Source organism: Grammomys surdaster, unplaced genomic scaffold, assembly GCF_004785775.1.
Source record: "Grammomys surdaster isolate TR1022 unplaced genomic scaffold, NIH_TR_1.0 342, whole genome shotgun sequence".
NCBI lineage: Eukaryota > Metazoa > Chordata > Mammalia > Rodentia > Muridae > Grammomys > Grammomys surdaster.
Genome location: NW_021604761.1, coordinates 859383 through 872839, shown reverse-complemented (window position 1 = coordinate 872839; position 13457 = coordinate 859383). Strand labels below are relative to the sequence as shown.

Below are 13457 nucleotides of genomic sequence, written 5' to 3'. Positions count from 1 at the left end.
CTAAATGGAGATGGGTATGGAAGGAAATCAGATTCTGCCCCAGTCCTAAGTAACTATGTAACTACAGGTGTATTCCAGGCCTCCCTGGGATTCATTTTCTCATCAGTAATATGGTCTGGTTGAGACGTATCTGCATGGTGACAAGTCAGATCTCCACTCCAGCCACAAGGCTTGAGATTTCTCATGACCCTTAAAACACTGCCGTAGGCTGAGGAGGTGCACTCTGTATGGCAGATGGCCCCATCTACCCTTCAGCTGGCAAGCACTGTTGCAACCCTGCCAGCCGTGGGGGAGCTGTTACCCCCTTAAAATCAGGGGCCGGAGGGACCCTTCTGTTGCACCTGGACCCTGCAGTGCTCCTGTGGTGCTTGGCTCCTCAGCATTGACTGTGAGCTCCAGGAAGAACACAGGATCATTCAGAAAGGACCTAACCATGAAGAAGATGCTGGACTGTGGGGCTGGGTTTAGCTCTGCCAGTAACTGGGTGTCCACTCTCCACACAGGACCTCCTCACTTCGATGGAACTCTGGTAACAAGGAACGCATGCTCATCAAGGTTGCTGACCGTGAACCCAGCTTCCTCACTCCCCAGGGCAATGGCTATCCTGCCGACAACCAACCAGGGGGGCATCACCGAAGACCATCTGGCAGCCAGCACTCACCTAACCTGCAGACCTTTGTCCCTGACACTGATGGCACTGTCTTCTTTCCAGAGAGGCGGCCCTCACCCTTCCTAAGGAGGGCTGAGCTCTCTGGAAACTGTTCCCCACTGCTGATACAACCCAGAAAGCCCTCCAGTGACTCACAGCCCTCCTCCCCACGCTATGGTTATGAACCCCCACTCTATGAGGAGCCTCCTGTGGAATACCAGGCCCCCATTTATGATGAGCCCCCCATGGATGTACAGTTTGAGGCCAACAGTCCCTACCAGACAGGCTCACCACAGAGGTCACCAGGTCGAAAGCCTCATCCATTCCTGCAAACTACCAAACAGACCCCAACATCACCCTGCCAGCAGCTGATGCGCACCAAGCAAAAGTGCCCTGAGCGTTTTCTGAGCCTGGAATACAGTCCTGTGGGCAAAGAGTACGTGCGGCAGCTGGTATATGTGGAGCAAGCGGGCTCCAGCCCCAAGCTTAGAGCTGGGCCCAGACACAAGTATGCACCCAACCCAGGTGGTGGCACCTACTCCCTGCAGCCCAGCCCATGCCTGCTCAGAGACCAGCGCCTGGGGGTCAGATCAGGAGACTACAGTACCATGGAAGGGCCTGAGTCACGCCCAAGCCAACCACCCACACCACTGCCCCAAGCCCAGGAGGATGCCATGTCCTGGTCCAGTCAACAGGACACCATGTCTTCCACAGGCTACTCCCCAGGCACTCGTAAGAGAAAGAACAGAAAGCCCTCTCTGTGCCAAGTCCCTAGCACCTCATCCACTGATGGTGCTGGGGACCTGCTAGGAGAGCAGCCTCTGACTGAAGAGCGTTCTCCATGCAGGTCCAGCATTACCCCAGTAAAGGCTGAGGCTGACCTAGTACGAGGCACACCTGAGCCCTTCCTGGCACAGGCCCGACTGGCCTGGGAGGCGCAGCAAGCCCACTTCCACATGAAGCAGAGGGGCAGCTGGGACTCCCAGCAAGATGGTTCAGGGTATGAGAGTGACGGTGCTGTCCCACTGCCCATGCCTGGGCCTGTGGTGCGAGCATTCAGTGAGGATGAGGCGCTGGCACAGCAGGACAGCAAGCACTGGAAGCGGAGCACCTTTGAAAAGCTTGGCTTCCCTCAGATCCTGCTGGAGAAAAGCATCTCTGTGCAGACCAACCTGGCCTCACCGGAGCCTTACCTCCATCCCTCACAGGTGAGGGCACAGGGCAGGGTGGATGGGATCTCTGGGCCCAGCAAGCAGAGTCTGAGGTCAGCACCGGGCAGAATGGGGCCTTGTTATATTGGCCATCCATGGCATGAGTGTGATACTTGGAGCTTTTAGGACCTGAGTCTCAGACCCCATATAGTTGTTGGCAAGGGTTCAACTGTAGGATGCCACACCAAGGCCTAAGTACATTTCCATGAGTCTGTCCTCCTGGGGACCTAGAGGTCCCAAGATCCTGGGTCTATCATCCATGCTGGTTTACTGCACCAGCCCAGCAGCACCAGAGTTAGAACACAGGTCTGGAGGTGGTGCAGGGGTCTGTCTCCACCCCGCTGAGGAAGGCTTCTGTGAACTCTGAGCAGCAGCTGTATTGGGTCTCCACATGGCTTCAGAGACCCATAGGCTGTAGGAAACAATACTTAGGGACAAAGCTACCCTTAAGAAAAGGAGGAGCTCTTGTTATAAAGGCAGAGGGAGAGGCCTGCAGAGTCAAGCCCCAGACAGATGATAAAAGCCAGGTCCTCCATCCCTGAGCAAGCACTAAGGTCACAGGGTCATGCAGAGTTGGGAATGGGGTTGGTGGCTATGCCTCTGGGAGGTGGGATGCTAGCCTTCCTTATTTGGTAGCAAGGTGAGTTGTAATCTCCATGTAAGAAGTCCTGTGAGATGTCCTCCTCACCCACAGTCAGGTTTCTTGAGAGCAAAGGCAAAGACTGTCACTCTGTCCTTAGCTTCTTAGTCATATCTGCTGGTCAAGCTGAGCCTCACCTGCTGGCTCACTACTCTTAGGGCTGTAGTCCAGCTGGGCCTTTTTGCTTGCTCGACCCACCCTCTGATGGCCCAGTCCCATTTGTCCTTCCCAGTCTGAGGACCTTGGTGCCTGCGCCCAGTTTGAGAGCAGCCGGCAGAATCGCAGTGCAGTTCCCAGCTCCAGCTGTGTCTTCCCCACATTCACGCTGCGTAAGCCCTCCTCAGAGACGGACATCGAGAACTGGGCCTCCAAGCACTTCAACAAGCACACCCAGGGTCTCTTCCGGCGAAAAGTGTCCATAGCCAACATGTTGGCCTGGAGCAGCGAGTCTATCAAGAAGCCCATGATTGTAACTAGTGACCGGCATGTGAAGAAGGAAGCCTGTGAGATCTTCAAGCTAATCCAAATGTACATGGGTGACAGGCGGGCCAAGGCAGACCCACTGCATGTAGCCCTAGAGATAGCCACCAAAGGCTGGAGTGCACAGGGCCTACGGGATGAGCTGTATATCCAGCTATGCCGGCAAACCACAGAGAACTTTCGCCTAGAGAGCCTGGCCCGCGGTTGGGAGCTCATGGCCATCTGCCTGGCTTTCTTCCCACCAACCCCCAAGTTCCACTCCTACCTAGAGGGCTATATCTACCGGCATATGGACCCCGTTAACGACACCAAAGGTAAGGCCCAGCATGTGGGGCCCTCAGCACCCCAACTTTGCTACTGCTGAGGTAAGGGCTATGGATAGGGCTCCTAGCCATGCTGAGTAACACTGGCCAGTTCCAAGGAAATATACAGTCCCCTGGAAAATCCCAAACCCTAGTTTCCTCTAGCTTGTGGGCCTCAGAGAACCCTTCTTGAACTCTGAGAAGCTCCCAAGCAGGCCTGGCAGAAATAAGACATATTACCTTGTGTATCCACTCCACTCCAAACCTACCATGGGACAGGCATTATCAAGCCCCGATACCCTTGCTACACTCAATTTTGTTATCCTGTGGTAAGCGAAGATGGCTAAAGAGGCGCAGGATGTCTTCTATGTAGGGTCTGGGCCAGTGGCCTAAGCAAGGAAAAACATGGTGACCTGCTGTGTCACCACGCTCCAATCTATAGGCCCATCACATAGGTTCAGCCAGCTAATGGGCACTTTAAGCTGAGCTGCCCTGTGAAGTTGGAAGGTAGGACTGTCATAGATAACCCACTTGCCTATAGCTGCTTAGGACCAAGAACAAGACGCCCAGAGATACATCATAATTCTCCTAGCTGGGCTGCTGGGCTGAGCCCAGGGCTAGCTAGAGTGGGGTCAGGCAGGGCATGGGTAGCTGGGTACCATCCTCCACATCAACAATTCTAAGTACCTGTGGAATATAGGCACAGAGCTTATGTTTTGATGTACACATGCATGCTTGCAAACTAGATCACACAATCCTGTTCATTGTTTCTTGGGAGGAGAAGAGTCTCTTGGGCTGTTTCTCTAGAAACTGATCAGGGCCTCTAGGCCTTGTCCCCAGCAGGTATGGGGTAATCGGTTTTCATAATGCTGGGCCATTGTGCACACATGAGGACACGGCAGAAGCTGCATGGCTTGAACAGGCTCCTGGAGAAGGTGTGCCAAGCACAGGAAGCATGTAGCATCTCAGCCACGTGTGAGTGAAGTCTCAGAGTCCGTGTGATTTCCATCCCAGGCGTGTGCTTCCAGCATGGGGGTTGGCGATGCTGAGCCTGCATGTGTCTGTTCTCACAGCTGCGCTGAGAACCACAGTCGCATTCCCAGAGCTCGAGGGGAGAAGTCACGAACCCCAGTCTTTGGTGCTCTTAGGCCTTTCTACAAGTAGGGGTCCTGGAAGCTGTGCTTTCTTGGCCTCATAGACCGTTTGTTTGCCCTCTTCTGAAGAGCCTCAAGTGTACTTGAGCTGTAGGGTATGGGAATAGATCTCTGCCAGCACAGCATGAGGCCCATGGAACACCTCAGGAGTGTCCTTGAGTGAGTTAGTAAACAAATGAAGACTGGGAGGTGATTAGAGGCCTAAGGGTCATCTAGCCAGGAAGGCTGTAACTGGGCTGTTTCTGTTGGACCTCCTGTGATGCTGCCCTTCGGCACAGTGTCTATGTGGGCTTTTTTCCCAGTGTATTATACCCATAGTGTTCTGGCTTACACAAAAGAGGAAAATGGATTTAGCTTCAGGGCTGCAGCTTGACAGCACCCCAAAAGTCTTGCCTCTGCACTCTGAATGGTAAGCAACCAACTGGTGACAGCACACAGGCTACAGGGCCTGGGCTGCTCTTACAGTCAAAGCCATCTCCATTGTTGAAATGCCTCAACTTTGCCTGTGTGCAGCTTTGCTTGGCCTTGAGCCCCAAAGAGACCTCTACATACAACCTGGCCATCCCTTCCTCAACAGGAGTAAACAGCATTGTTCAAGAACACGGGTCCCAGTACAGCATGGCAGTGCTCATTCATAATGCCAGCACTCGGGAGGCAGAGATGGGACTGCAGCATTTTTTTTGTTGGTTTTTTTGGTTTTTTGGTTTTTTTTGTTTTTGTTTTTTTGTTTTTTTTTTGGGGGGGGGTGTTGTTGTTTTTTGTTTTTTGTTTTGTTTTTGAGATAGGATTTCACTGTGTAGCCCTGGCTGTCCTGGAACTTATCATGTAGACTAGACTGACCTCAAACTCAGAGATCCACTTGCTTCTGCCTCCTGAGTGCTGGGATTAAAGGCTTGCACCACCATTACCCAGTTCAGCATTTTTTAAAATGGCTCATCATAATTTTTTATGTTAAAATGTACAGGGTTGGCCAGGCAGGGGTGGCGCACACCTTTAATCCCAGCACTTGGGAGGCAGAGGCAGGCGGGTTTCTGAGTTCGAGGCCAGCCTGGTCTACAGAATGAGTTCCAGGACAGCCAGAGATACACAGAGAAACCCTGTCTCGAAAAACAAAAACAAAACAAACAAACAAACAAATGTACAGGATTTTTTGTTGTTTGTTTTTAAGTAACTGTTTCACCCTTACTGTCACCCTGTATGGCACAAAAACTACAACAAAGAAGCGATATAAACAAACACTGCAGCAATTTTGAGGCTACCTGGTCTATATAGAGGTTCAGCCAGCCAGGGCTACATGTGACATCTTGTCCCAAAAACTCAGATTGTGGTTCAGGGAAGGTAGAGTATGGCATGAGTCCTGCCTTACCCGCTCAAGAATTTGCAGCACCTGCTTTGGAAGCCCAAGTGGCCTGAGGCACAGCACTTAGAAAACGGATACTACGAGCGTAGGGGCTATCTAGAGGATGTAAGTAAGGGGCAGCGTGGAACGTGGCTAATGAAAAAGAACATGTTAGAGGACCTCCCACCACTGGCTGTTGTAGATCTGGTGAAATCAAAGTCTGGTCTGTGTGAGGTAGATCTGTGATCACAGAGGTCCCAGACACAAACCACTCAGAGCAGGTCCCTTTTCCTCAGCGGTGGAAGGTCTTTCAAGCACAAAAGAGATTAACTCCAACCTCCACTTTGCACTGTATGAAAAGTTCAGTCAAAATGGGTTATGAACCAGCCAAGTATGGTGGCACACCCCTTTGTCACGCACTCAGGAGACAGAGGGAGATGGATCTGTAGGCCAGCCTGGTCTACAGAGGGAATTCTAAGGCAGCCAAGACTACATACGCAGACACTATTTCAAGAATTAAAAAAAAAATCATAAATCAAAACATAAAACCCCAAACTGTAAAAGTTATAGGAGAAAACCTTTGTCTTCTTGGTTTAGACAGTAACTTTTATATAATACCAAAACCACTATCTGTTGGAAAGTTGAACTACCAAAATTAAATATCCAACAAAGTATCGTAAAGAGGATGCGGAGCTTATGTGGAGCTCAGTGTCTAGACCCCTGGGCTGGTCTGCAGCACTTCCCCTAAAAGAGAAATGAAAAGCCAGCTATTCAAGTTGCAGACAATGTCCAAAGGCATGTGGACTGAGCTGTGTGGTGCTGGGTTAATGTGCGGTCATTGGTGTGGACTTATGTTCCTTTTTTTTCTGAGATAGGGTTTCTCTGTATAGCTATGGCTGACCTAGAACTTGCTCTGTAGACCAGGCTGGCCTTGAATTCATAGAAATCCACCTGCCTCTGCTTCTGCTAGGATTAAAGGTGTGCACCACCACCACCTATTGAACTTGTGTGTACTTTAATAGAGACACAAATTCATACCTGCAGAAGTATTTATAGATATGCATGTATATACATGGATTAATGGACATATATTTGCTTGTTCTGTCTGCTGAGAGGCCCTCAAAAGCAATGATGCTTGAATAAGGAAACGCACACCTGACACCCAATTTTTTTTCTTTTTTTTTTTTTTGGTTTTTAACTAGAATTTTCTGTTATAAGAACCCATAGTCCTTTTGAGAAATAACTGATTTCATCCTAGTATGGGATATACTGACAAGATATATCAATAGTGGCTAGGTTGCTGATACATGTCCTCAGCACAGAGAAGGCCTGAGGCTTGAGTTTGAGGTCAGCCTGAACTATACAGCAAGAGCTTAAAATTTCAAGACCTCAAAAATGCAAGGGCTACAATTATTGCTCAGTGCAGAGCCCTTGCCAGGTGTTCCCAAGGCTGTGAGCTCAGTCCTCAGCACCCAAGGTAAGCACAGGCAGTTTAGCCATGCCTGGTGCTGTACTGTTATATCACTACCCAGGATGCTAAGGCAAGAGGAAAAGAGGCAAGGCCCACCATGCTCATTTAAAGAAGATCCTGTCTCACAAAGTAAAGTAAGGGCTGGAACTGTCACTCAGTGTTAGACTACCTGCCTAGCATGCACTGAAGCTCTGTGTTCAGTCACAGATCTTGACATGGAGTCATGGGGAGGGAGAGGTAACAGGAGCTATTCAGGAATGTTAACCAACTGAAAACTTCCTAGTGGTAAGGCTTAAACCAAAGTATAGAATAAATACCCTTAACACATTTCTTCCTCGTGACTGACTTCCAAAGAGTGCATTGATGAGAAGTGGGGGGAGAAGATACTTACAGTGCAGAAATCTGACAGGCATGACCTCAACCAGGTGACAAGCCACCGGCAGCACTAAGTTACTTTGTCACAGGTAGCAGTCCACGCAGACTGGAGCCTCCAGTCACTGTCATTTACTGGTTTCTGTTGGTTTTGGAGCAGGTGGGTGTGTGGACCAAACACCAGCTCAGGAGCCCAGACCCAAACTTCTCTTGGCCAGAGATGTGTGATCCAGCTACACTGTATCTCCCTCTAAGCAGTACAATCCCTCTGTCTTCCCACCCACATCAGGCCCTCAGGTCATACAGCACCAGCGTCTCACACTGACCTATGTGTGCACATAGGCGCCTGTCTCCAGAGACACGTGGTCATCAGCTTGATGGGGACAGACCCCCAGCAGACCCAGGGGCCTCCTTGCCACCAAGTGTATGAACCACATGGGCAGTGGTTTCTGGCTTATGTCCTGTGGTCCTCACAGTTCTGTTTGCTCCCCAGTGACACAGCACATAAAAGAGCTTCTGGAAAGAAACAGTAAGAAGAAGTCCAAACTGAGAAAGAAACCCAAGCCTTATGTTGAAGAGCCAGATGGTAGGGCCTCTGCAGCCTGGGCGCTGCCTCTGCACCGCTCTGCTCTTCAGCCATGGCCGCCTGGCCTTCTCTAACCGCTTCTGGGCTGGGGGAGGGACACTAACCTCAGGCTTGGGGCCTCCCAAGCAATCAAAAACTGGAGGTCTGGGGTGCCAAAATGACCTAGAGAAACGGTGCATGCTGTGCACCTCTTCTGGCGGTACCCACAGCTTGCTTCTTGGTGGACAGGGGGAACAAGGACTAACCTGTGAAGGCCTGGAGTCACCCCCAGGTGAGTGAATGGGCCTGGCCATGGGGTGAGGCTCACAGGTGGAGGAGCTGGTTGTCCTGTGGCAAGTGCTTCCCTAGTCCTATCCTCTAGCCTAGTACCTCTGGGGGCAGGGGAGCCCACCCTATTATCAACAGGGAATCTTCCCTTTCCCTTGGTGGCCCCAGCAAAGCCTTCTGGAGCCCAAAGTTTCTCTGCCTTCTTCCACCAGCATCCTTCTTGCTCTTCCCCTGAGCCCTGTCAGGCCACTCTGCTCAGTTGAACACCAGGGAAGGCTGTGACCTCCCTATCTAGAGCTCTCAGTGACAGCTCAGTGCTGCCACTTCCTCAAAAGGCCTCAAGGCAGCGCTGACCTGCCTGCACCAACTTAGTACAGAGCTGCTTCCACCAGGCCACGATCCACGGTATTGGAACCCTTGCCTCATGCTCCTTGTATGACTCTTCATAAAGCTCTTGCCACTGTGTGCTACCCACGGGGACCAGAGACAATGCCAGAGAGCTTTCTGTAGATGAAATGTGTGTAGAACAAAACAGACTGGACCAAGAGGAAGCTGCAGACCATGGAGAGCCTTACACGAAGGCCAGGATGACTTCTGTAGTGTTTGAAACTTGCCCTTGCTTGGGGCCTCCCAGCTGCCCCAGCACGCCTATGTTGAGACTGCCCATGCGGATAGTAGTAGAGTTAAAGACCCTACTTGCCCAACCTCCACGGCATGGGAACTGGATAGATCCAATTACCTGTGAGGTTAGGCAAACACTGTAGGAAACAAGCTCCTGTGGAACCTGGAGCAGAACTAGGCAGAGCTCTGGAGCCAGACTAGTTCATGTAGGACACTGAGGAGCATTTCTTCCCTGGGCTATGCAGGGTGAGGACCAGCAGACACAAGAAGTCTTGGTGCACCTGCTGCAATAGTAAAAACCGGTGACACTGCTCCTCCAAGTCTAGTAGTGTAAGCCGCTCCTCACTTTAAAACTGGTTCTGGCCAAGGTCCAACAAGGCTGGACTGGGGACCCAGAGCGGACCTCATACAAATACAGGTCTCTATGGGATGGCAATGACCACTGCCTGATCCACTTTGGACACTCAGCACACAGCAGAAATCACTGCAGCTACCTAGACTCTGGGTTACATGTAGCACCAGCCTTAGTTCTGGCCTACCTGCTACCACCACAGCACCAGAGCCTGTCTGCCTAACACTTAACTGGCTCCCAGACAACCATTCTCAGGCATCTGTAAGATGGGTGTTATTTCAGTCCCTATCCTACTGAAAAACTAAAGTCCAGAGAGGTTTTTCTCATACGCACCCCCAGCTGAGAACTGGTAGAAATGGGAAATGCTGTGGTCTGAGCAGCTCTCAGACAAGGCTACCCTGAGTATGCAGAACAGGAGGCATCAGGCCTGTGTCCCTTCCATTGTTCTCAGATGTCATCTGCTGAGCCGATCCAGGGCAGGGGAAGAACTGAAGCACTATCCACTCTTATACAAGGGAGCCTTACAGCTCTCCTGAAGGGTAGGGTGCCTGAAGTAGAAAGCTGAGTACTGTCTCCAGCTGGCTGAGAACAAAAACCACAATCTTCTGTCAGGGTCTTGGGACCTGAGGCAGATTGTCCAAGACTTAAACATCTGAGAAATCTATAATTACTTTGGTTAGAAAGGAACCCCTTTTACAGATGTGAATAAACTATTTTGTGGTAAAGTGTTCTAATGAGGCAAAATAAACTTATGGGATATGGACACATGTGTCTAAGGACCTTCCCAAGTCCTTAGATGTCCACAAGAAACTTAGAGGCCTCATTGACCCCATTGGATAGCAAGCTAGGAGTCACAGAAGAAGGAACTTGCAGAGGAGGGGTGTCTGTTTTCCAGAAGCACACAGTTGGTGGTGGTCTGTCCATGACATTTCTTGGCATGTTCTGTCATCTCCCTCCCCTTTGTCAGGACCAAGTTGGTGACACTTGACATTATCTTCCATTCATACCAAGCCTAAGTCTGTCTGTCACTGGAGTGTGCCAACACTTAAGCTCCCTCCCTTGAGAGGAAGGCAGGCCTTCAGCCCTACCATTCTCTTAGCCTCTGCTTAGAGTGCTGGCACAAAACACTGATATCTTCTAGATGCTGTCTTCCACTGAGAGCCAAGCCTTGTTCACCCTCTCCCTGACACTCTTGCCTCGAACTTTACCCCTCTCTAAGGAAGCCAGAGCTGCTGGAGAACTGTGTTTGCCCCAGTGCTGGCCAAAGACACTAGATACTTCATCCAGAAGCCTCTTCCTCTGGGACCAGGGAAGACTAAAGGTCTTGCTAGGGTCACCTAAGGAGGAAAGGAAGAATTAAAGGCCTGGGTGTGTCCTTTCTTGCCTATGACTCCTTACAGGGAAGTGCTTTGTTTCCAGCCTGTTTTCTTTGGTGGCTGTAGGAAGGCTGGTAGAGGAATTTCTCCCACCCTAGCTCCTAGAGGTGTGGGAAGTTCCCCTTGCCTCTCCTCTTGGGTCTTTGCACTATAGGGCTGTGCCCTGGGAGAACATATGGGCTGCTGTCAGCTCAGGGGTGGGTGAAAACCCTGCAATTGCTGTTCTCAGCCCTTGTATCCCACATGTCCACACCAGGCTGACTGCCACCCTTTCTCTTCTAGGGGTGGCAATAAGCACCTATGCGAAGTACTGTTACCACAAGCTGCAGAAGGCAGCCCTGACTGGGGCCAAGAAGGTACAAATGCTTCTGGGAAAAGCAGGGTAGGGCAAATGACTTTCCTCCAGCCCATACAGAAGCCTGATAGTGAGGCTCAGCTGTCAGAGTACCTGCTGACAGAGGTGCCCAGCCTGTTAGTGTCCTAACGCTTCCTAGTGTTAACTAGGAAGGCTTAGGAAACCCTGTGCTTCCCTGTAGTAAGAGTCTGTGGCCATGCCTGAGCCTCTAGTTGAGGAACAATGCAAATGGGCACTAGACAGGATATCAGGTAACCTACCCAAGTAAGGTAGTGCATCCACCTGGCTATACCATGCCTCCCAGAGCCTAGGAATAGCACCCTGGCTGCACTGGCCCTTAAGAACTCCATCCGGCATGGTGAGGTGCAGCAGACGGGCACTGCCATATGCAGTCCTGTGGTGGAAACCCTCACCTCTCCACCATTCTGCATATCCATGCTTGAGGGTGCTGCAGATGGCCTGATGGGAAACCCCCTTAGTGACTTGGGTCAGGGTCTGGGTTGTCCCTGGTTCTGACTGAGCCAAGAACCAGAATTAGGGAAAAGAGATGAAAGGAGGCTGGTCCACAACAGGACCTGAGTGCTGGGCTGTTTTTACAGGGCCTGAAGAAGCCCAATGTGGAGGAGATACGACATGCCAAGAACGCAGTGTTCAGCCCATCCATGTTTGGCAGTGCACTGCAGGAGGTGATGAGCATGCAGAAAGAGCGCTATCCTGACAGGCAGCTCCCCTGGGTACAGACACGGCTCTCTGAGGAGGTCCTGGCACTCAACGGTGACCAGACGGAGGGTATCTTCAGGTGCCTTGCCAACCCCAGATTGTGGGTGGGAGAAGGGGGCACAGTTATATGTTTATATCTCTAATATCAGGGACATTAAGTCTAGGGGCCATGCAGCCAAGACAGACAAGGCGATGACCCGTCTATAGGAGGCAAGTTGGTTGTGTCGCCACTCCACCCCACCCCTCAAATAGCTCATGGCCAATAAAGACAGCCCACAATGGATCCAGAATATACCTGGATACCAGCAAGGACATCACCTCTGACAAGAGCTTCAGAGATGGCATGCAGCAGCCCCAGTTCATCACCCTGTGTGAACAGGAATGTGACATACACAGCCTTTGTGATAGCACTTGCCTATGCAGTGTCAACCATTGTAATGACTTGCCTGTCAGGACCAGGGAGGTCCGAGCCCCCAAGACAAGAAGGGAAGCAAGTGTGGGCTTTAGTGGCCTGCAGAAGGAAACAGCTGCAGAGAAGCCAAGAGAGTCCCTCACCACTGACCCAAGTGCATGGATAGGATGCCCCAAAAAGTGCAACAAAGCTTTGAGTCACCCTACCCTGCCTGAGACTATCTGGTTGGCGGGTCCTTGGGGCTTTCTTCTACTCCCAGCTCTAGCACTAGGACCAGTCTAAGATGTGCCCTGTGTTCCCTAGGGTCCCTGGTGACATTGATGAAGTGAATGCCCTGAAGCTGCAGGTGGATCAGTGGAAGGTGCCTACAGGCCTGGAGGACCCCCATGTCCCTGGTGAGCCCCACATGTACTCAGTAGTTTTGAGGAGTTGGCTTGTATGCATATCCCAGAAAGCAGGTAACCATGCAGGCCCAGGCTCCTGTTCAGGATCACCCTGTGGCCTTGTCCCTCTGTCCTTCTGTGGCTGTATCTCACCATCCTTCAACCCTGGCACCTACCTCTAGAAGAATTATATAGACATTTTCCTACACTGGACATGTCAGTGTTCTTGGTGTACCCAGGGTTCTGCCCCTCCAGAGCAGCCTGGCCCACAGCTCTTGGGGCTTTCTCAGCCACCTCCTTCAACAGCTATACAACCCTTGTGAGAAATTTGATTTTGTAGTCATTGTGGCCACATACACACACACCTGTACTGCCAAGAATGATCCCAGGTCCTCCAGCAGCCTGTTTCTCTGGGATCTGGGCTCAGTCTGGCTTTAGCCAGAGGGACCCTTTTCAGCCTATTCCATATCCTCCCATACACCCTGTTTCACTGGACGTGGCCTCTGGTGGATGCTTGGCTTAGGGACCCCAAGCCAAGACCATCTAAGTCACTCTCACCCTCAGCATCGCTGCTGAAACTGTGGTATCGGGAGCTGGAAGAGCCCTTGATTCCTCATGAATTCTACGAACAATGCATTGCGCACTACGAGAGCCCGGAGGCTGCTGTGGCCGTGGTGCACGCGCTGCCGCGCATCAACCGAATGGTGCTGTGCTACCTCATTCGCTTCCTCCAGGTATGCATGCTCTGCGCCCAGTGCCACACCACG

At 51.3% G+C, this 13457-nt stretch overlaps 1 protein-coding gene across 2 annotated transcripts in view; it reads left to right on the top strand.

The window, feature by feature from the left end:
* The window catches only part of Arhgap39 (Rho GTPase activating protein 39), an 86556-nt gene that overhangs the window by 71774 nt on the left and 1325 nt on the right, over positions 1–13457 (top strand). For both annotated transcript variants that reach the window (XM_028778816.1, XM_028778817.1), the window contains exons 5-11: positions 504–1857; positions 2733–3294; positions 8112–8204; positions 11103–11176; positions 11775–11974; positions 12611–12702; positions 13255–13424. In XM_028778816.1, coding sequence (XP_028634649.1) covers positions 504–1857; positions 2733–3294; positions 8112–8204; positions 11103–11176; positions 11775–11974; positions 12611–12702; positions 13255–13424 — 2545 coding nt within the window. The remainder of the gene's footprint in view (positions 1–503; positions 1858–2732; positions 3295–8111; positions 8205–11102; positions 11177–11774; positions 11975–12610; positions 12703–13254; positions 13425–13457) is intronic.